The sequence below is a fragment of the Pollicipes pollicipes genome, unplaced genomic scaffold (assembly GCF_011947565.3).
Source record: "Pollicipes pollicipes isolate AB1234 unplaced genomic scaffold, Ppol_2.1 Scaffold_4002;HRSCAF=4701_pilon_pilon_pilon, whole genome shotgun sequence".
NCBI classification, from domain to species: domain Eukaryota; kingdom Metazoa; phylum Arthropoda; class Thecostraca; order Pollicipedomorpha; family Pollicipedidae; genus Pollicipes; species Pollicipes pollicipes.
The window spans coordinates 42033742-42056363 of NW_023596420.1; the positions used below are offsets into that span (position 1 = coordinate 42033742).

The 22622-nt window shown below is 63.1% G+C and overlaps 1 protein-coding gene across 1 annotated transcript in view; it reads right to left on the bottom strand.

The window, feature by feature from the left end:
* LOC119094516 (GTPase-activating protein CdGAPr) overlaps positions 1-22622 on the bottom strand; it is a gene marked incomplete at its 5' end in the record, with an annotated part of 85158 nt that overhangs the window by 16939 nt on the left and 45597 nt on the right. Inside the window, 1 exon segment of the mRNA XM_037217572.1 lies at positions 10549-10767. Within this exon segment, the coding sequence (XP_037073467.1) occupies positions 10549-10767 (219 nt within the window).

The following is a 22622-nucleotide window of genomic DNA, read 5'->3' on the forward strand; positions in this document are numbered from 1 at the left end:
ACTAGACAAAATCCGCCGCCGGTCCCGTAAATCAAATCACTCAAACTCAACTCAGACGATCACGGGGGCGGATATAAGCCAGCCCGGCCGCCGCCGACCCAAACGCCCATCGTCACGCTACGGCCACGAACGGTGCTCGATGCAGCCAGCCCTCCCTGTGACGCGGCCGGCGGGGACCAGCGCCGTGCGCCGCGCGGCCCGCCGCAGTCGCGCCACAAATGGGTCAGCCCGCGCGCGCGCGCAGATTACCCGGCCGCGACACATCGACGCGGAAGTCCACCCGTAATGGGCGGGATATGTCCCAGCGGCGGCCGGCCGGCGCCGGCGCTGATCCGAGCCTCCGTCACACGGCGCCAGGATCTATGGCATCGATGTCGGTCGGCCCCGCGTCACGATGACTGAGACGACTGTCAGCCAAGAGTCCGGACCAGAGGGATTGGAGCGAACGCGAACCGGATGGGGCGACTAGTAATGGGCACGGGCCGGGATCGCGGAGGCCGATGCCGGCCACGGGATGAACGGGATCGCGGAGGCAGGCTCACCTATCGAGAGATTTAGTTCGAATACTAAACACGTAGCACGGCCATAAGCATAAAAAGGCAGCGCATTCGAAGCAGCACAAAAACGAGGCCATTACCGATAGCCGGACATCGTTTTCGGGCGCCCTCCACGGCGCGCGAGCTGCGGCCACTGCCCCCTGCCGCCTCCCACACCCGCCCCTGCGCACACACCTGGCTGTACAGGCCCAGACAGCGGCCGATCCATCAGCAGAGAGCGAGCAGGTCGCACAGCTGGCGCCGGCCATCGCCGCCGTCTCGGCGCTCGCTCGTCCCGGCCCAGCCCGCCCCCGCCCCCACCCCCGCCCCCGCCCCGATCCCGACCCGGCCGGCCGGCCACGCTCCGTCGATATCGACGCTCGTCGGGACACCGCGTGACCGGCGCCGACTGGTCGTTAGGTCGCGCGCGAGGTGTCTGGGGGTACGGCAGGGGTCGGCGACCGGCTGGGCGGGGTCCGGGGAGGCTACAGGTGTCGCACGGGCTGGGGCGAGGACGTTACGGCTCGGGTTGCCGTGCGGGAGGATGCAGTTGTCACCGCAGGTTTGCGCGTTTTGGTGGCGACATGCGTTAATCCGACGTAGCAATAGCATTGTCGTTGTTTTGCTTTCCATTAACTGGTATTTTAATCGTCATGATGCAGTTGAAGCCTCGGCAGTTGAAGCGTCGCACCTCGGCCAATAAGACTCTTAACGACTGACCCCGCCAGGGACAGAAGCACCTCCGTCCTTCAGAGCCAGCTCCGCAGAGGGGGGCCGGTGGCCGCCTCCGGACCGTGCGCAGGGGCTCCTCTCCCCGGCCGGAACGGCCCCTGTCCGTGGCTGGCCGCGGTCGCGCCGGCCCGCGGTAAAAATACCCACCGACTGCGGCACTTTCAGGCACGGACCATCCTTCTCCTCCGCGGCAAAAAGCACAGCGGCCGGCACCGGGCGCCCGGCGGCCGGCGCGTGCTGGAAGGGCGGCTCCGCACGGCGCGTCGCTACAGCTGATCGGAGGGGAGCGGACGGCCCACACCGCGCTGCCACGGCGACCCTGCTGAGACGGCTGCCGGCTAGGAGGTGTCTGTGCAGGGGTACACAGCAGCGCAGCCAGACGCATGCCGAGCCGTCATTATTATTCGCTGACGCCATAGGAACTACGCCGGGCGCGGTTGCATCATGCAGCGTATTTCCGCGATCTATGCAGGAAGTGTTGATTCATAGTTCATTTTCCCAGATAGTCAGTCGTCCGGAACGAGGAGGGAAGCACGCTCCAGCACTGGAGCAATCGTCCTCAAAAGGAAGTCAAGTGAAAAACACATCACGTCTCTGTGCCTGATCTGTCAGGCCGACGCCGCTGAAGCGAACCATGACGCCGCCGTCAGCACAGACCTGCTGCTTTCTATCACAGCCAGCTGTAACTGTAGCTGGACTATCGCAGCTGTTGCGTCGCCGGGTTAAGTGGATGCTTTCACGATGACACCGCTGTCGTGCGCGCCGCCGGCGCCACGGCCGGCCGGCGCTCTCCCGCCGCCTAATTGGCCCGGGGGCATGCGCCGCCGGCAGCCGCGAGGAAAGCCGCCCAGCCGCGCAGCGACAGCTGACGGCGACGCGCTGGTGATGAGGCAGCGAGCGGCGAGTCGAAGCCCGCGTCTGTAATCTGGCCAGCTACCCCAAGGCGACCTTGTCCAGAGGCGTGCTCCTGAGAATCAGAGAAGCACTCTACGTGCCACCGACGACCTGGCACCTGGCAAAACGTGACTACAGCGTTGCTGGGGTCGACGGAAGGAAAAACCGAAACCTCACGATGCCATGAACTGATCTTCACCGAAAGGACAGATTCCTAGCCAGGTAAATGATGGGACACAAGCGCAATGAGGCTTTAGAGATCCGAAAGCGCCCACGTCATGTAGTGTGGAAGCTTGCTTGCGCGCGTAGCCCTGAACCTGGGGTCCAGATGTGCACATGTGCTCATCACAGCAAGGGAAGCCTAAGCGACTAGCGCGCTGAATTCTGCACTACCTGGATCACGCACATGTGGATCCTTGCAGCCCAGCACTGCTCTCAGCAAATACCCGTGCAAAAGAACACCGAAACCCGACGCCCAAGCCGACGGGCGGCGGCAGAACGCAACAAACCAACCCAGCCGGCGAGCCAGCCGACATCACCGGCGCCACCGCGTCCGCCGGGGCGACGGCGGCCGGCGGCGCGGCCGGCGCCGCCACGGTGGCGTCATTCGGGCGCCTGAAGCCAGCAGCCGGCGGGCCGGCCGACGCACGCAGCGGTGTGAGACGGACGATCGCCCGGGGGGGGGGGGGGGGGGTAAGGCAGCAGGAGTGGGTACCGGGGACGACCGGCGGCACCGGCAAAATAAATAGGCGACGGCGCGCCGCTCCGGCGAACGGTCCCACGGGCCACGCTCCCCGTCCAATAATGTTTGTTCCAAACAGGCCGGGTGTTATCGTTCGCCGGCCGCCGACGAGGGCGGCGGCCGGCCGGCCGCCCGCCCGCCACTGGGGCTCGCCGGCGCCGCCGAATGCTCGAAAAGCGTCCTGGGTCGGACCACAGGGCGACAGAGCTCAAGCAAACCTACAGGGTCCTAGGCAATGCTATCGAAACAACTTCCAGTAGCAGGCTCTAGTCAGTACAGAATCCCCGCCAAACGACGCAACGTGCGAGACCGGTCGACAGCACGAGACGCGAGGATGTCGACGCCGCGTCGCGACCTAAGCCGCGCCCAACAACCCACAGGTCTGCTGAACAAACACGACGTCCTCGGCTCGCGGGCATCCATCACGCCCCAGAGCCCCTCCTCGCGCCCGGCACGTCCCTCAGCCTCACCCCATCGCCATGTGCGCACCGCTGCCGTCCCTCCCACGCGTCCGCAACTGCCAGGCGCCGCCTGACGACGGCCCGGCCCCAAACACCGCCACATGGCCCGCCCCCCGCAGCTGCAGATCTCTGTCCTCCGAGGACAGTGAGGATGACCGCGGACGGGAGGACCGCTGAGGACAGAGGGCCACGAACACCCGGACAGGACGACGAACGACCGATCAGCGGCGACCTCGGCGGCCGGCGACGGCAGCCGCCGCATTGTGATGCAAATCGGCCGGCTTTGCGCCGAGGCGCCGGAACGAACGGCGCCGCCAATTTACGAGCGGTGTAATGGGCCCGCCCGCACGCGCGCGCGCGCGCGCGCGCGCCCCCGCGCACAATGGCGGCCGCCGCGCGCACTATTAATACCCGGACGCTGTTGCTGCGGCGGCGATGCGCGAGAAATACGCCGTCGCAGATGGACAGATACGGTTGTGAGCGCGCTCGCGCCGGGGTCAGTCAACCCGACGCGTGCGAGGTGCGGGGCGGCCCTCGCGGAGACGCATCTGGATGGGCGTGCAGCCGGTAAAGCGGTGCGTTTACGCGGAGCTTCACGGCCCATCCGCCCGGACGGACGGCGGTGATTCGGGGCGTCCTCGCGCGCTGAGTGCAGGATAAACGGAGCTTATGGATTGGACGGTTGGACGGCGGCGCGCCCTGTGCGGCCATCATCGCTGAATTAGAGGCGGTGCGGCGCGGCGCGGCGGCGCCGTAACTCTCCGATCTGACGAGCTGAACCCGACTGTATGACCGATTTGCCGTGTCGGACCGCGCCGCCCACCGCCTCTCGGCGCCAGATACGCCTCGTCGCCGAGCCCGCCCGTTCCTGATACGATCTGGCAGTCCGACGACCCCTTGCTCTGGCCGCAGCCACCCTGGTCGGTCAGCCTGAGTTACTGCCGCTCCGGACCTCTGGGGCCAGCCGACCACCCTGCAGACCCCCCCCCCCCCCCGCCTGGCGATGCACGGCGTCGGCAGGGGTCGGGAGTCGAGCTCACCGCCTCCACACCGGGCGTCCCAGGCGACTGATATCCCAATCCGAGCCCGTGGCGAGCCACATTGCATGTTCTGAATAATTCGTGGTCCAGTGCCACAAATGTACGTCGTCGCCCGCCAGCCCCCATCTATACCGCTGGTCGACGGCTACCTTGTGCACATCGGGTCATTTTCGGACCCATCGCTGGGTTAACGAGTTCGTGGATATCGCATTCCCCGCAGGCAAGGCACCGTTGAAAACAACTGGGCAAATACACAGCTGTCGCCGACGTCAGCGCTGTTTAGGCCGGCCAAATGCCACGTCCTCGGCGCGACTGCATCCGCCCGCATCGGCGTTTGTTTCTGCTGTCGTTTGAACCGTGCCGACTCCGCGGGTTCGTAGAAAGGAGGGGGTCAGCCAGAGGTCGCCGAGTGTGTTTGATCTCGCGCCGCCCCGGCAACGGAGGAGGCGACACGCTGTCTCGTCGAGTGATGCCCAGGCGCCGAGAGGCGGGCAGCAGGCGGGTCGAGGTTTGAAGGCGGACGCCGCCGCGAGATCGCAAACCCGGGCGGCGCTGTAAACTGGCAGACCTGGCAGAGCTCAGTTCCAAATTGTATGCCGACTGCACCAAAATCCAGCGAAGAAAAAACCGCAAACATTAAGTGTTCACTGGCTTGGACGGGCCACGGTCCCGCTGGTCCCCCTCACGATCCCGGGACTCCAATCCATACGTGGTGAAGAGCACAATACAAAATTGGAGGGGTGTGCTACCACCCGCAACCCCGTAATATGTATTCCTCGCTTTGCTCACACATCTTGTTCTTTCTACGCGCGAGATCCCATCCCTGCATTGTGCGGAACGGAGCAACAAGGCACAAGGACGCGCTCCGGTAACTAGGCCAAGGACAGCGAGAGCACCAACTAACCCGCGCATGTTTGAACGCGCTAAAAGCATGGCAATAAAAAGCCAGAGCCTTCAAACGTCAGCGCAATCCCCAGATAGAGCTCGTGAGCATCGTCGCTTAACCAACGCAAGAGCACGGGCGGGCGACACCGTGCCTCACCACATCCCGAAGAACACCACATCTGATGATGCTTTGGGCTTTGGGCGCACCCAACCCCAACTCAACGAGCAACATCACACCAACCACCACCAGTGTAAACGCGACACCGCCGGCCGCCACAGCGGGCGCTCCAGCGTGACACCAGGTAAGTCCGGCGTCTGCTGGCGGACCGGAGCCCCGCCGCCCGGTGCTGGTCCAATTACGGGTCGTTACGGGGGTGGGCGTATGGCCCCCATCGGCAGACGGGTCGTGGGGGGAGTGGCCAGTTGCCATTCATCACTCGGGCCCACCCAGTGCGGGGCCGCCGGCGCCGGGCAAGAGGCCGTGTCTGCGTGAGGGCAGACCCCAGTGCGAAGCAGCGGCTCTCGAGCTCCGCCCCCACCGCCGCTTCAGCTCGGTCGCGTTCTTTGTACGCGTTCCGAACCAGCGACCCGGCCCCCAGGCGTGCCGGCCGCAACATGCCAGGCGGATTCGCCGTACACGGGCCGAGAACGCCCACTTGGCATCTTTCATTCGGCATGTCCGCTTCCGCCAGACACCGGCTGGCCGGGCCGACTCCAACACAGGATCCATGCGGTGCTGCCGAAGCCGCAGCCCAACGATCCCATCACCACGCCCACCGCTGGAGCGCCGACCGTTCACTTTACCACCTCCATCGCGGAACGCACGGACAACTTCGCAGGACGCAATGGTGACCGGTCAAACACGCGGCGCAGACAGCGGCGCGGACCAGAGCTGGCCACGACACGCGGCCGGTCCCCGCGCGGCGTCGGCGCGTCGACCGCGCATCCTGGCGGCCGGCTCAAAACAGCGCACACCAGACATTGCAGCTACCGGGGAAAAACCGACTCGGCCAGCGACTTTCTCACGTCATGACCGCACACCGCCGCCAGAGGGGATCTCCGCGGCCGGAGGCGGTACGGGGTGGGGAGGGGGGCGTGCCGGGCCGCCGCCGGATCGCGGCGGAGGCGCACCGATCAGCCGTCCAGCCGCGTCAGCGCCGCCCGGTCGTCACCCGGCCAGCGACGACGACGGCGGCGGCGCGGATGACGCCGGGGCGGGGCGGGGCGAGGCGGGGCTGGTGCGACTCGGCCCTGGTGTGGTGGTTGTGGTGCGGCTCGGTAGTGGTTCACTCGGTGGTTCACCCTGGTGTCGAATGCAGTCCTCTCGCCGTCCGTCCCCAGTTCGAACCGCTGCACGGTCCCCGCCCGGCACTCTCGCACCGTCCGGTCACACGCGTAGTAACGCATTCCCGTCTCACCCGAATTCCGCCCAAGTCCCCCAACTGCGTCCTTTCCTTCCCCTCACTCGAATCTCCCCGCCGCATGACAGCCTCACCACAAACAGACCCCTCCTACCGCGCGCTTACGTCCCGACCTCGATACTCCAATCATAGGCTCGCTTTGGTTCCGATCGAGAGTTGCCACCGGCAGCTCACATCGCCTCGGACCACGCAGGCGCGGCCGACACGCCAGCCAAACAACACCAGCCGCGGCTGGACGGCGCGACACACACCAGACGTGCCGGCCGACAGCGTTCTGACGTGGCAGGGAGACACGCCGCGAGCTGGACACGGCCAATCCCGGCGCGCGCCGCGCTCGTGACCGACTAATTAAGACATATGGTCCCCGGCGCCAATTTTCCGACGCTTTTCGCCGGTTCTTCACGCTGTCCGACTTCCAATTTCCGCGCGAACCCACTGAAACCGAACGCGTCCACCTGCCAGACTGACCGCGACGAAAAATCGTCTCGCACTCAATTTTTCACGTCCCGTCAGATCCTGCTGCGCCATGCAGTCCGGCACATCAGCGGCATGCTAATAACCGTCAGAAATTAATCCGGCGAAGATCCATCAGGAGCTAACGCGGCGGCGCAGCGCGGCGCGATGCCGCACTTTCAGGGGAGCAGCGGTGGCGGCGCACGCCGAGATCAGCTGACTGGGTCGCCCTGCGGGCCAAGGCCGGCCGATTAGAGGTCAGCCGGCGCCGAATCGGGGTCAGGTCCCGGACGGGCCGGCGCAGAATGGTTCGGCCTCCCCGGGCGCCGGCCTGGGTGTCAGAAGACAGATCTGCTGCTCCGCGACGGGACTAGATCACTCACGGCGAGCGACCGGCGGCGGAGAGCCTGCCACCGGCAGGATAACAGATTTCATCGGTGATTTGATAGCGGTGATTTGTGAGCGTCCGATGGTGCGGCTCGATGTACCGAATTGGCGCTCTGCTCGGGGTGCATCTTGTGGAAGACAAATGCGCTCGATCAGCAACGAGATTCAATTACGGCCCCGTGCCGTGATAACGCGTCAGCGAGATGTTTGGCCGATAAATCAACATTACCGTTCCCAAACCAAAACGAAACACAAACTACTACCATCACTATCGCCCTCAGTCCAAACAAGGACCCAGACAGATCCTCTCATATTTACCATTCAGTGAACGTGCACGTGAGACGCGTACACAAGACTTGCCCCTTAACGGAGAGCATTAATAAACAGCACGAGGTGGGTGCGGTAGAGAGTCCAATGACCCAGCGCATCACCGAATCTCTACAACACTGTAGCGCCAAACCGTGCGTATATTGCCGATTGCCCAGCTGCCCCCTGCCCCGTTAGCAAAGCCATCCTGGACATCCTGTACCTTTTTATACAGCCCCCGTCCGCACGAAAATAGAGCCACCGAGCGAACCAAACGCACATAATATTCCCAGACGGGCCCATGAAGACATGGAGCCTTGCCAGCCCAGACCCGCGCGCCATAAATCCCTGCACACCACCCGTTCCGGGCCCTCGTTAACTTGGTGGCAGGTATTGTCTCGGCGCACCGGATCCGGCCGTCGGCGCCGAAAATAGGCCGGTCCCAGTGGGCACGAGCCATTCCGGGTCGGCTGGCCGGCGCCGCCGACGGGGCGGGGACGGCCCCGCCCCGCCACCCGGCCCGGCCCGGTGACAGCGGCGCGGCCGTCACGCGCCGTCACGTTTTGACGAGCCCCAGCGCCGGACGACGTCAGGGCGCACGTCGTTGCGCGATAAGGCCGCGGCGCGGCTATTTCGACGCGGCCGCGGCGTGGCACGGCGCCGTCAAAAGTAAGAGCGCGCGGCGCCGACGGCCCGTTCACGGCGCCCCATCACTGTCGCGCGCTCTGTGACGGCCTCCGGGCTCGTTACGGCCAGGGCGCCGACGCCCGGCCGGCCAGTCACCGTTCGGAGAAACCAGCGGCAGCGCGGCGTCGTGACACACTCGGCCGGAAGCTCTCCGCGGGTAATCACGGCGTCTGCAGGATTTGCCGGGGTGAAGCACGCCTGGCTGCCAGTGGAGCCCCTCCGGAGGGCCGCGGCGCTGTGCGGTGCCCCAAATGCAGGTGCGCGAGAGGGACAGCAGCAGAGTTTTACGCTGTCGTGCTTGGTGCGAGCGCGCGTGACACTGAGAGGAGGACACTGAGGACACTGAGGGGAGCACTGGGATACCTCCAGGAGAAGGCCTCTTCACGACGCAACCAAAGTGGGATGGGCTTCGAAAGCAAACTGGCCACAGAGGAACGCTTCGGACCATTAAAAGGAAAACAGCCATCGTGGAGAGGCATCGCACGGGCACTAAATCAACACACCCCGCAAAAACAGGAGTTCCAATGACGCGTAACATAGCAAGACACTTGAGAAGACATTGCTTGACAAAGAGACGCCTGACAAACAAGACCACGGCTCACGCCACGGGCGAGGCACCAGCCAGACCGAAACAGTGGGCCATTCGTGGACTCTGCCCAATGTCAAAGCCAGGAGCGTGCGCGGGGACAATGGAAGACCGGCCATACCCCGTTTCCTACTAATGGTCTTCAGGAAACACAGCATAAGTGGAATCTGGGTCAGGGTCCCCGGCCGTCCCGTCGCTTGCAGCACGTGACGTTTAAGACATGTTTCGCGAGATCGATGCGAAGGACGAGCTACACGCAACCTCCCGCAATTGGGCATGACCAAAGCACGAGAATAAAAAACAAAACAATAGCGCGCCACACGATTCGTTTGCCCCAGTCAGCTGCCGTATAGAAACTAAGCCGAGGGTTTTAATAACTTGAGGAGCAGGCACGCCAGAGCCATTCCTCTCAGAACAGAGGGCGGAGACGACCCTCGAGCTCACTGTGAGCCCAATCACGAAGGCTGCCGCTATTCCACAGAGGCGACCTCACGACCGCGCAGATTTTTGCCGAGCTGCCATCTCGGGTGGCCATCCCGCCGTTTTATAGGGCCATCAGCATTGAGTTCAGCCATCAGCGGGCCGGCGCTCTTTATCCGACCTGCACTTGTCCCTTCATAACACAAAGGGTGGCGGCGAACAGACTGGGCACCATGAACAAAGAACCCCTCGAACTCGCCAGCGGGGAGCACGGCCCGCTGAATGGTGCTCATCACCGCCAGTTAGACGGAGGGAGCGCTCAGCTCGCACTTGTCACGATCCATGCCACCCAGGGAGGTAACGGGGCCCGTGCCTCAGCAGCACAGAGACTCTCCTCACAGTGAATGAGGTACTGCAGTCTGATTTCGCCTCCTAAGCAGGACCCCACCACCTGACCGACCTCTCCGCAGCCTGATCCTCCGCAGGGTAGCAGCTCCTGACCGATCTGTCCAGCCCAATCCGGTTAAGACCTGCCCAGTCCAGTTCGGTCCAGTCTAGATCTGTTCAGCCTAGTCTAGTCTAGATCTGTTCTGTTCAGTTCAGTTCAGTTCAGTTCAGTTCAGTTCAGTTCAGTTCAGTTCAGTTCAGTTCAGTTCAGTTCAGTTCAGTTCAGTTCAGTTCAGTTCAGTTCAGTTCAGTTCAGTCCAGTCCAGTCCAGTCCAGTCCAGTCCAGTCCAGTCCAGTCCAGTCCAGTCCAGTCCAGTCCAGTCTAGACCCACCCAATCCAGCTCAGTCCAGTCTAATCTGTTCAGTCCAGTCTAGACCTGCACAATCTCGTCCAGTCTAGATATGTCCAGTCCAGCACGCCAGCCTTCGGACTGGCACACCTTGGTGCCTCACAGACTCAACCCCCACTCCACACCGAGCTCTCCTCATGGTCCGCCCCGCCAGACTGACCCCTCGCCACACATGACCCCAGTCTGACCCCAGCGGCTCACCTCCAGGCTGATCTCGTCGCTGGCCTGCGCCACGTAGCGTTTGCCGACCAGCGCGGCGGCCACGGCCGGCGTGTTGATGTCCGAGTCGTCGGCCACCAGCAGCCGGTTGCCGCGGTTGTCGAGCTCGAACCAGTTGAGGATCGGCGCGCAGTTGATGAGCGGCCCGGCGATTTGCGAGAACCGGTGCAGGTAGTCGGCCACCAGCGCCTCCACCGCCTCCTGCAGCAGGGCGGGGCAGAGCGGCCGGTCAGTCAGGGCTCGCGCGGCACCGCCACCAGACGTCCACCGGCCGGAACGCACGCACATACGGCAAGGCGGCAGCGCTGGCGGGAACACAGTCAGCAGAGAGCAGCGCTTGAAATGTCTGACACGCACATGACTTGATCAGGATGCAGTGCCGGAAGCATCAGGCGAGACCAAAGCGATGCCACCATTGAGACGCAGCCAGATGCCACCATTCAGATCAACTTTTGTCGGGTCCAGGCAGCCGACACAAGCAGGTGCACACACCCATGCCTTTCCCCGTGTAGGGAGCCCTGCTCGAGCCTGCACACCGAGTCACATCCCCGCACCGTCACCGAGCTGTCCGCCACAGCCGGCAGCGCGGCGCCGGCCACCGCTGACCGGCTCGCCGTTGTCAGCGCGCTCAAAACAGACGCCAGACGCAAGAGTTCTCAATCAATACCGCCATCGATCAATTACGGGCCGCGCGGCGCCGCAGCGCACCATCTATCTCCAGCTGGCCTATATACGGGCGTGGGGAGGAGGACGCGGCGGCGGCGGCGGCCGGCCAAGCCGCCATCGGAGAGCCGTTGGCACCAACCCGACCGGCGCCCGGTTTTTTACGCGCATCTCGCAAGCATAACAGACGGACGCGGCCGCCGCCGGCGAAACTCCATCACCGCTGCGGGCATTTATCACGCGCCAATCGGCACGGCAGGGGTGAGCCAGTGACGTCACTCGTCAGCTCCGACGCAGCGCGCGTGCACCGGCGCCCGCGCCGCGAATCAGCCAGCCGGCCGCTGCAGCCGGGGCGGCGCCAGACAGCGCGGCGGCGCGAACGCGGTCCAGATTGGCAGCTCAATCTCCACCGGCCGCTGCGCCCGGCGCTCTCAACCGCTGCCGGCTAGCGTGGGATATATGGAGTGAACACTGCGGGCCCGGGGAAATTCACTGCAAATCAGCTTCTCGGAAACGGGTTCGGCTCACACAAATGCAATTTCGGCCCTAGGACTGTAATCCGGCGCGCGAGGTAGAGCCATGACATGGGCACAATCCGATGGAGGTTCCCAGCGGGGCCCCAGGCAACGAGCTCCATCGGTCCATGAACCTAAAACAAAGCGTTCACGGTCACATGGGGACCGCACTGCAGTTGCGCCTCACCCGCGAGACCACCGAGCTCGCGCTAGGACCGCGCGCCGGCACCGCCAGAGCCTCGTCAGCCGGACCTGGCTCCACCGCCACCCCGTCCCAACGACCCCTGCGGCAATCCCAGCCAGAGGAGAGCGCATTAAGCGGAGGGCGTCCGGCGATAAAGCCCGGGTCGCCGCGAGCAGCGCACGGCCATTAACTGAACGGCCGCCGCCTCACCGACCGATAACGAACGGCCCCCGCCCGGCCGGGCACGTGACCGGAAGCGGCGCCGTTCCGGTGCCGTCCGAGCCACGCGGCGCTGCGCCTGGCCGGCCCGCACCGCGTCCGCCGGCTAAATGAATTAAAGGAGATTGAAAGCCGCCATGAGACTCCGAGGTTGACTTTCGAAATGACGGTAATTCGTGATAAGCACCGCTACCACGAACTGGAGGCGATCGGGCGGGCGAGCGGCCGTGTGAACGTGAACGGCTTTCGTAACTAGATTGCCTAGATTGTTCGCTTCAGACCTCACCAGGCTCCGATTAGCCCTGGGTAAGATAGATTGCCTGTAACAGCAGCGTGTAGTGAAACATCACCGCAAACGCTCGGCTATCATATTCGAAAACGCTCGGCTACCATATTCGCAAACGCTCGGCTACCATATTCGCAAATGCCCGGCTACCATATTCGCAAACGCTCGGCTACCATATTCGCAAACGCTCGGCTACCATATTCGCAAACGCTCGGTTACCATATTCGCAAACGCTCGGCTGCCATATTCGCAACGCTCGGCTACTATATCCGCGCACGTTCAACCCGCCATCGGACCACAGCGCCACTCGAGTCCCGCGTTCAGGACGCTCGGCTGTGTGGCGTTACGGCGCTGACCGCGGCCCTGTAACCCTGACAGGAGATCAGCGGGGCCGCGGGGCTGACCCTTGACAGGGGCCGCGCGGCGGGCCACATCTGCCGTCACGTCTCCTGTCAGTCGCCGACAGGAACACGGGCAGGGCGCCCGGCTGCTGGCCGCCCCAACAATGCCTGCCGGAGGGGCAGCACCGCTGTACAATGTGTGCTGCACGTCATCGCCGCTTGGGTGCACCTTTCCAGGCTTCTGAGGCAGCACGACTCACAATGTTTCTGGATTTGAAGAAGCAACTTACGAGGGTTCACCACAGAAAAAGTTTTCCAACCAAGGCTTCCGTCATTCCTCCGGGAATGCAAACCATTCCCGGGTACATTTCAGCACAGAAACCGGAATCTCCATCGCCGTATGTCTGGCGGGAGGTCACGGTCGGAACCCCACCTGAGCACTGGCTGTCTCAGGTGCCCAGCCTCCACCGCTGCCGCCTCCGAGCGCTCCCGCCTGGCGACAGGCCCCAGTCGCGCCGGGACGCGGCCCCCGACGGAGCGCGCGGCGCCGCTCGTCGCGCGGGCAGCCGCCGCGCAAACTGGGTCGCCACCGGGGAGCAATAACAAACGCAAAACCAGCGTCCGCTAATGAAACGCAGTCGGCGCGAGCACGGCCGCCCGCCGCTCCCACCGCTACACAAACACGGGCTGGCTGCTGTGGACTGGCCACCGGGGGTCGGGGGGGGGGGAGGGGGCGGGTCAGACGAGCGGAGCGACGCACCAGCCCCCGGACAGCGCCGCGTTCCCGACCGACAGCGTGCCGCTTCAGAGCCGCCGCCGTCGGCCGGACGGCGCGGCGGCGCCGCTCGACGACGTCGTCGACGTCGACTGCGGGCGCGTGGCGCGGCGTCGGCCGGTGCCGCACCATTTGCCAGCTGTCCGGTCACTAGAGCCCGGAATGAGCCTGCGGTCACGGTCCGCTCCGCTCCGCCTGCCCCCCCCCCCCCCTCCCCCCGCCCATGGCGAGGTGCGGAGACACAGCACAGGCGCGCGGCGACGGATTCCCGAGGCCCGGGCCAGCCAAACGCCGGCGACTGCCAGCAAAACGAGCACTCGCGAACACAAACTTCATTCAAGCTCAAGGCGAAGGGAGGAGTGTGGCTCCCAAACAAACTGCCGTCGAATCGCCATACACACAACCAGTTCTCAAACAAATTCATCACCCAACATGGGCAATCCGTCTGCCCACACCTGTTCTTCTCGGGGTAACGCTTCTGAAAACGCCCCTTCAACTCACCACAGACATCAACGGCACCACACACCGGAAAACCTCAAACGATATCGGAATTTCGTCCAAGTGGACGTGTGTACGGGCCTCCTCTGGCGGTCACGTGCGTCGTGACTCCTCCCGCCTGGTCTCACGTCTGCCGTCACCGGGACCGCGTGGTGGCGGTGAGCACCAAGGCCTCATACGCGAGTTACTACCGGCACCTTCGAACCAGCAGGCCATGTACGGGGCAGCACCGGCGCCTCGACACGCAGAAAATGCCAAGGCTTCACAAGCGGCATGTACCAGGGCCTCCTCCAAGTATGTGCCGGCACGCGTCACGTACCGGCCCATGCTCACACGTGGTCAGCGCCGCCGCCATGCCCACGCGTGTCGGCCGGCCCCGGCGCCCCGCCACGCGTCCGTGAGCGTCGCCGGCGCCGGCCGGGCCGTCGGGCGCCGCTCACCTGTGGGGCCGGCCGTCGCTACCTGTCCCGATCGATCGACCGTTCGGCAGCCATAGCGACCGACGAGATGAGCCGGTCAACAGACCGGCCGGCGGCGGCCGGCGGCACGCTCACCGCCGGACACACCGGCGCTTCCGTCAGGCGGCGGCCGGCGCACGCTCACCGCCGGACACACCGGCGCTTCCGTCTGGCGGCGGCCGGCGCACGCTCACCGCCGGACACACCGGCGCTTCCGGCCGGCGGCGGCCGCCAGCGGCACAGGTGCGGCGCGACGGCCGCGGTTCGCGAGCGCGCCCGGGCACAGGGCTGGCCGAATCGGGGCCAGGCAGCGGACGCGGGACCCAGGCGGGGCATTGTCCGTTCTCGGGGTCGGTGACAATTACCCGGTTTACATGGGCAGCCGAGGATAATTCGAATTAAGATCGGAACGGATCATGCGACGTTAACCCTCTCGGCGAGGGGCGTTTACATGGGCGAAACCGGCTTTACGTCGGATTAACGGTCGATAGTTCGATCCCGCTTAGTTCGAATCAAGGAACGCATTATGGGCGAAAACTGCGCTTTTGAGGCGAACTGAACAAAACAAGAAGAAAAAAGCAGGTACTCTGCGTATGGATGGCGAATGTCACGGGCCATGGTGGGCGCGAGACAGCTTTGAGGGCGAGGAGGAAGATGGACTCCGTTGGAAAAATGATCTGTGCGGGACTCATAGGCTTTATAGCTACAGCACAAGCCATAGCACTTGAAACACAAGAGTTGCGCAGTCAGCACTGCCAAATCTGTCACATAAACAGTGTTATATGCAAATTTTTACTAGCGGGAAACTTTGGCTAGCAGGAAATCAGTATTTTCTTGTATTGGCCAACGACACTCACAAACTTACCACACTCATATCAGTATGCCACCCAGCATCATGTCATCTACTTTGCGCAGCCCAAGAAACACATTACCTACTCCCACACTAATGCATTTATGAGCAGCCTGCAACAGTGAGCTAAGCTACAGAAATGACTCATGAATGCTATATAGTTAGTGGCAAAAATTGTGTAACTATGTTGTCTTTCCCCATCCAATGCATCATCAGTACCTGAGGGCAGCATTGCCATTTAGACTTGGCATGGACTGGCAAGTCAGAATGCAGCTATTTGCTTTCTTGACATACTAGGGTTGAAATACTGCTTTGATATCCTTGCAGTCAACAGCATTGGCTGATATGGACTGATGGCTAGGTGGCACAAACAGCTGTGTTCGCACAGTCCAAAGATCATAACATGTGAACCAGCCCCAGAGCTGTCATGACAAATGCAATCTGGGCTCAAAATTCATAACAAATGATTAATTATAACAGCTCAATTATCCACCTCATGGTTTGCAAAGATACATGTCACAAAAAAGCACCAAGGTAACATATTTACTCACCAGTACAAAAACAGGTAATGATGTGCACCACAGATGTTCTCTGCACCTCATGTGGCATTATGTTAGGTTTACTTAGTTTATGCACTGTTTTCTTCCACATGAAATGCACAAACCTGGATTTGACAGAGTACTGATGACAGCTATTTTTATCCAGTGCTCACATTTGCTTTCTTGACATTTTGGAACCATCACTGGGCAATTTTGGCCCCTTCATTAAAAATAGTTCACATTCTGCACTGACTGCAATGATCTATTGCCTATATTTGTTGATCCTTTGCATCATGCAAGAATTATTGAGTTACCTATCTCACACACACTAAACCGACAAGCAACAAACAGCCTAATCGCATCAAAAACAAATATTCCAGCCCCCGCTTCCTTGCCATTTGGTCTACCAGTGTGATGTAGCTTCATATTTCCTTGACGAGCCAGTCACCAATATCCAGCACATCCCTCCTGCCAATAGGTGGTCAACCAAATGTTCAAGTCACAGGAGGAATGTCTGCAAAATCAATCCTGGGGCATTTATGTATTCACTTAATGCAAGAAACTATTGGTACTCCCTGCAAGAATTGTTGAACAGTTCAAGTACCTACCTCATGGCCTGCAGACACCCATCACAAAAAAGCACCAAGGTGACATATTTAATCATCAGTACAAAAACAGGTGATGATATGCAACACAGACGTGTTCTCCATGCAGCATGTGCCATCACGTTAGGTGTTAGTTTATGCACTGTTTTCCTGCACATGGAACACACAAACTTGGATTTAGCAGAGTAATGATGACAACTATTTTCATCCAGTGTTCACATTTGCTTTCTTGCTGTTCTGACCCCGTCATTGGGCAATTTCGGTCCTACCATTAAAAAAGTTCACATTCCGAGCTGACTGCAATGATCTATATTTGTTCATCCGTCATATCATGCAGCAATTTTTAAGCTACCTTTCTCACACAAATTTAACTGACAAGCAACCAGCATCCTAATTTAAGGAACATCTGCAAAAACACTCCTGGGGCCTTTAGGTATTAACTTAATGAAAGAAACTTGGAGGCATTCTCTGCAAGAATTTTGAGCAATCCAAAAATTAAAGTGAGAACAAGTCAAAGCTATATAAAATGACCATATTACCTCCATTTGGCTTTTGGAAGCAGGGAGCCTGCCCCAGATGTAAATTAATCTAACCTTTAGGCGGAAAGATAACACCAAGCACCGCCGACGCCTGCTGTCTGCATAGATCACGCGCCTAGCAAGGCTAAATTACGTGAGGATTTCTGTGCTGCTAGCCACTCAAGGCCCTCAATAATAAGGGTAGTTTTAGCAGCATGGTGTCAACTTCACCTTCTTTCTCTTTTCCTTTACCATCTTGGACTTGGACCGTCTCGAGCAATAGCTAAAAACCCGTGGAAAAGCGGCAACACCAAACGAAGCTGAAATGGCCATGAACAGAACTGCGTGCGCCAGGCATTTTTCTTTTTTTTTGTTTAGACAGCTGACGGCCGATAATTCGGACGAAATCCCTTCCTGAACGGATGATCCTCTCACGGGAAGGGATTTCCTCCGGCGCACGATTCGAATCAGCGGAACGGCGCGTGAGTGTATACATGGGCCGGATAGTTCGGATCGAGGACGGGCCCCGGCTCAATTCGAATCACAGCTGCCCATGTAAACAGGGTAAATGGAGCCCGGACGGCGCGGGACGACCGAACCCCTTCGGCGCGTGCTCTCATTCCGGGTAAATGGGGCGAAGGGGTCGGGGTAAGGGCGGGGGGGGGGGGGTCGTGGCGGCGAGCCATTTGTCGGACTCGGATGGCGGGCAGAACCTGACGGCGCCGACATCCTTTCCGCGGCTGAAACGAGGCCTTCAGCTCCACAAAGGGTGCCCCACGGAATGTTTGAGGGCAGGTTTCTGAGGCTTAAGCCGGATCGCGGAGTGTTTAACACGGATGGCACCACCTGGCTCACCACGGCGCATGGCTACACACGGACAAGGTCGTCCGTGAACGTGTCGTCAAGGCTGCCAAAAGGACATGAATTGGACTTACCTGCAGCCCTTGGAAACATCTGATGGCGTTAACGCGAGCAACACCGCACGCAATGGCATTTAAGCTAGACCGACCAGTTACGGGATCCCTTCCGGTAGCATGGCATCTGAATAAGCCGCTAATCCTGGAACAGGGAGCCTACCAGCACAGAGGTCAGCAGGACCATCTGGTCGAGACAGTCGCTTTGAAGGTCAGGCCTGAGCGGCGCCAAACCCGCCGATCCCTCCACTGCCGTGCCTAGTCCGCGCAGCCACTGTCACCCCTGGCCTTCGCCTCCGTGATCGTCCGGCACCAGCCGCCGCAGCGCCCCACTCGAGCCCGGCGTACCTGGTTGGGACAATCGCTCAGATCGCGCCTGAAGTCCTCGGCCACGCGCTCCAGACTCGGCGCCTCCGCGTCGGCCGAGCGCCTCCGTCGCCCGGACGCCGCGCCGGCCGGCGTCAGCCGCCGCAGGCGCCGCCACAAGCCGTCGCCCATGTCCTCGGGCGCGGCGATGGGCGCGCGGCAGCGGTCGGCGGCGCGCAGACGGACGTACCCGTCGGCGCCCACCGACAGCGCCGAGCCGGCGCGCGCCAGCGGCCCGTTGTTGTTCGCGCCGGCGGCGGCGGCGGGCGCAGCGCGGTACGCCGACAGGCGGCAGCGCGTGTAGCAGGCGTCGCAGGCGAGCTCGACGTTGTGCACGGCGCGCTCGCACGAGGGCAGCCGCAGCGTCGCCAGCCACTCGGCGCACCACGAGCGCCGCTGCCGCTTCTCCGCCGGCGTCAGCACCATGGCCAGGGCGGCGCGCGGCGGCGCGGACGTGACCGGACGACCCCCGACCGTCCCCGGGCCGGTGTCGGTGCGTCCTCCGACCGTCCCCGGGCCGGTGTCGGTGCGTCCTCCGACCGTCCCCGGGCCAGCGCCGGTGCGTCCCACACCGCAGACCGCGGCCGCGCGGCGGGTTCACTCCGCGTCACGTGCGGCGCGGAGCGACCTGGCCGCGAGCGAGCCGCCACGAGCGCCGGGTGCGCCGGGTCAGCCGTCGGTGGCGCGGCCCGCTGCCGCCGCTGGCCTCCGCCACCGCCACCGGCCGACTGCCGCCGGCGGCGGCGCCCCGTCGGCCGCGACGCGCCGCCACCGTCGCGACCGTCGATCGGCGGCCGGCGCTACGTGCGTCGGGTGACCGGCGGCCGGCGGCAAACAGCCGTCAGCGGCCCGACAGGCGGCCGATCGAGCTCCGACTCAAAACATGAGCACGGCAAGGCCGCGGCACCGCGGCACGGCCGCGCCGGGTGACGGCGGGCCACGCCCAGGGGCGGCTCACGAGGGGCAGCGGGTCACGCAGCCGGACAACGGAGGCTGACCCCGGCGAACAGCAACGACCATGCGCAGAGGCTGTCACGGGAAGCTAAGACAACCCACGCCAACCTTCCGGTACGGGCCGTCGGTGGCCGGGGCTGGCGGATCCCCACCCCACGGGGCGAGCTGTCCAGCCGTGACCGGCAGCTCAGAGGCAGGCGGGTGACGCCCTCGCGCGCAAAGCATCGCGCGGGGAAGGGTTGGATCGTCTCCACTGATCTGACATCCTAGCGTAGGCTAGGCTGCGGAACTCCGTACAACCGAATTCCAGGGGAAAACAGTCGCGTGCGGCCCAGAGCAGCCACCATTGGGAGTTCGCCGTCAGTTCACCGGATGCCAAATCGGCGCGTGGGACCCCAAATCGATGAGATCCATCGACTCCAATGAGCACCGCACTGCGGACCATCAGCGGTGCCGCAATGACGCACTTCGCTCGCCGTAAACGGCACGACATGGGCCGACTCCACCCCAGCTGCCCCCACTAGAGCGGCCGTCCAGTGTTCGGTGCTCAGCGCGGCCCCAGCGCGACACTGGTCGGACCAGCGCTTCGCCGCGGCCGTCGGGCGGCCCGCACGCTGTCGACCGCCGCTGGGCCGGCGCGCTGGCGGCACCGGTCGGCAGCGGCACGGCGCCCACGGCAACAGGCCACCTGGGCGGTCATTGCGGACGGCGCGGGGCGGGGCGGGTCGGGTCCAGCCCCCCCCCCCCCCCCCGCGTCGGTTGGCCGCCGCCGGTCTGCGGCCGCCGCTTTCCGGCCGGCTGTGGGCGTCCAACGCAGGACGACTAGCCGCTGGCCGCCTTCTGGGGCTGCTCGGAGACGCCCCGGCGCGCCAAACCCATCCAATCCGGCAGCTCCCAGGGCTGCTAACATCCTCCCCACGGCGCATGGACGGCGCTGTTCTCCCGACTGCAGGCCTCCGCTCGAATCCAGTCCGCGTCGCAACCGGAACACACTCACGCACCCGACACCAAAATACGACCGCAGCCAGCCGCCGTTTAACCAGCCGTTTAATCCCCGAGCAGGCGTCCTCCATCAACGAGCACCAACAGTGGGCGCCGACACCCATCACCAGCGCGTGAGCCCCCCCCCCCCCCCCAGAACAGCACGCTTGCATACGCATCACAATCTACCGGCGCCGGCGGCGACAGCGCCACCCAGCGCCACCCAGCACGCCCGCCGTGGCCGCATTGTGCGGGGCGGCCGGTACGCACGGCCCGTGACGCGTCGGAACCACGCGGAACCGAGCCGGCGCGCTTCGCGTCGGCTGCGACGTTCGAGGTCGTCGTCGGCGACGGAGCGCGCGCGCGGCCGCCGGCGCTGATAGCAGGTGTCGCTGCGCCGCCGGCAGGTGTCGGCCCCGGCGGCCGACACGTCGGCAAGAGTGTCTCGGTCGGCGGCCGTTTCGCGGTCTCGTGAAACCACACCGGATTACAGCCTCGTAAATGCAGCCTGAGTTTGATTGGCCATGTCGCGCTCCGTTGCGTGTCGAAATACGCTGTCTCCTGAGAGTATTACAGCGGGAACAGGCGACCATGTCAGCTGCGTTTCCGGGCCAACGCCGCACACCGGCGCGACCCTCGCCATGATTACTATGCGCTATTATTATTCGGTAATGCCTTAATTACACCGGCGGTCTTAATTCGGCGAAGCGTGACTTTGTGATACTTCGTGACACTTGAATAAACCGGCGACGGAAGTCTGGAAAACGAGACGCACGTCTCGCTCGACTGAAGCGAACCGCACCCGACTTCCAGCGGGTTTTCGCTAGCGCATCTAAAATGGCCGATGCGTAGTACACCTGTATGCGTTGGCGGGGGTGATGACATCCGAATCCTGCCAGAAAAGGCCGGTTCCTTGGCAGCTCCCTATTCACCTGATCACGGTCCCAGCCCGCGGGAGGACGTCACGCTGTCCACTCAGCGGTTCGCCAGTCGTCACGAAGCAGCCACACATACACAAAAACACTACAGCATTGTTAACTATAGTCTGCGGTGCTGCATCGCATCCGGTTTACGTACGCCATGACGTATTCACCAGAGAGCATTTGTTCTGGTGCTTGCCTGGTGCGCTCACGGCGCACGGAACAGAACACGGCACAGCGTTCTGTGCGCGCTATCGCCTTTGCATGCTCACACAGCCGTGTACATAGCTTTTTACTCGCGCCGGCGTCGGCTTTCCCCCCACCTCTGCACATATAACGCGAGAACAAATCACCGCAAAAAGAGCCGCAAAACCAACCCGCTACAATCAGGAATATCAACAAACGGACACCCAAAGAGAATGTGACGACACTGTCGCAACCGTGACGTCCAAACCGGCGAAAAGCAAGATGGAAAAGTGACACATCTTGACATGTGACGCATGTCAAGTGACACACATCCCTACGACAGCGTGAAACTATTCGCGAGCCACAGCACGGCGATCGTGTACGAGGAAGAGTTCCCCCCCCGCCCCCTCTCAGCGCCAAGTGTTCTTTCCTCGTCCGGCGGTGGCGCCACCTCCGCCCGCATCCTGAAGTCGGCCCGTAACGGCGGCGCGCTCTAAGACGGTCATGACATGACGGTCATGACCGTCATGAGACGACACACGGACCTCTTCCCGCCTCTTCGGACGCGGCGCGACAGGCTCTCTCCTCGCTTGCTCCGTCGCCCCCAAAAACCGCCGTCGCGGACGCCTCGGACGCGCTGCTAAAACCGCGGCGCGCCCAGCTGCTCGGCGGGGCGAGGGCGCCTCGCGGGCAACTGCCAGTTGCAGCTGCCAGCGCCGCTCGCGGCTCGCCGCCGCGGCAGCTGCCGCCTCCCAATGGACGCGCCACGTCCCGTTGCCGCGCGCCGTGGGAGGTACCGCCATCCCGGCTCCGACTCAATGAGTCCATGAGCGCGAGACAAAGCGCGCCGCGCGCCAATTATTCCACGCGGAGCGGCGCCGCGCGCTGAACGGGCCCGCCGGCCCTCCGCCTCCGGTCGAGCCCTGCATTGTCCGGACCCGACGAGGCGACGGACGCCGGTGTCGGCGGCAGATGAGACTCCCGCCGCGGGCCGCAGCTATGCGCGGAATGCGTCCATTGAAGCGGCGTCGGCGGCCGCGGCAGCACCTGCGCCGGCCGTCGGCGCCGTGAGCGGAACGCAAACACAAAGGCGGCGCGCCGTCGGTGACGGCCGATGCTGCGCCTGCCCGCCTCGCCGGCCGGCTCCCGCGGCCGCCCCGGTCCCTCCCGGCGGACGGCGGACGGCGGTCGGCGCACAGAGGCGCGGATTGGACGGATCCGTGCGCGGCGTACGGCACAAACTCGGCGCCGGAGGGAATCGCACTTGAACCGCGGAAAATCGCG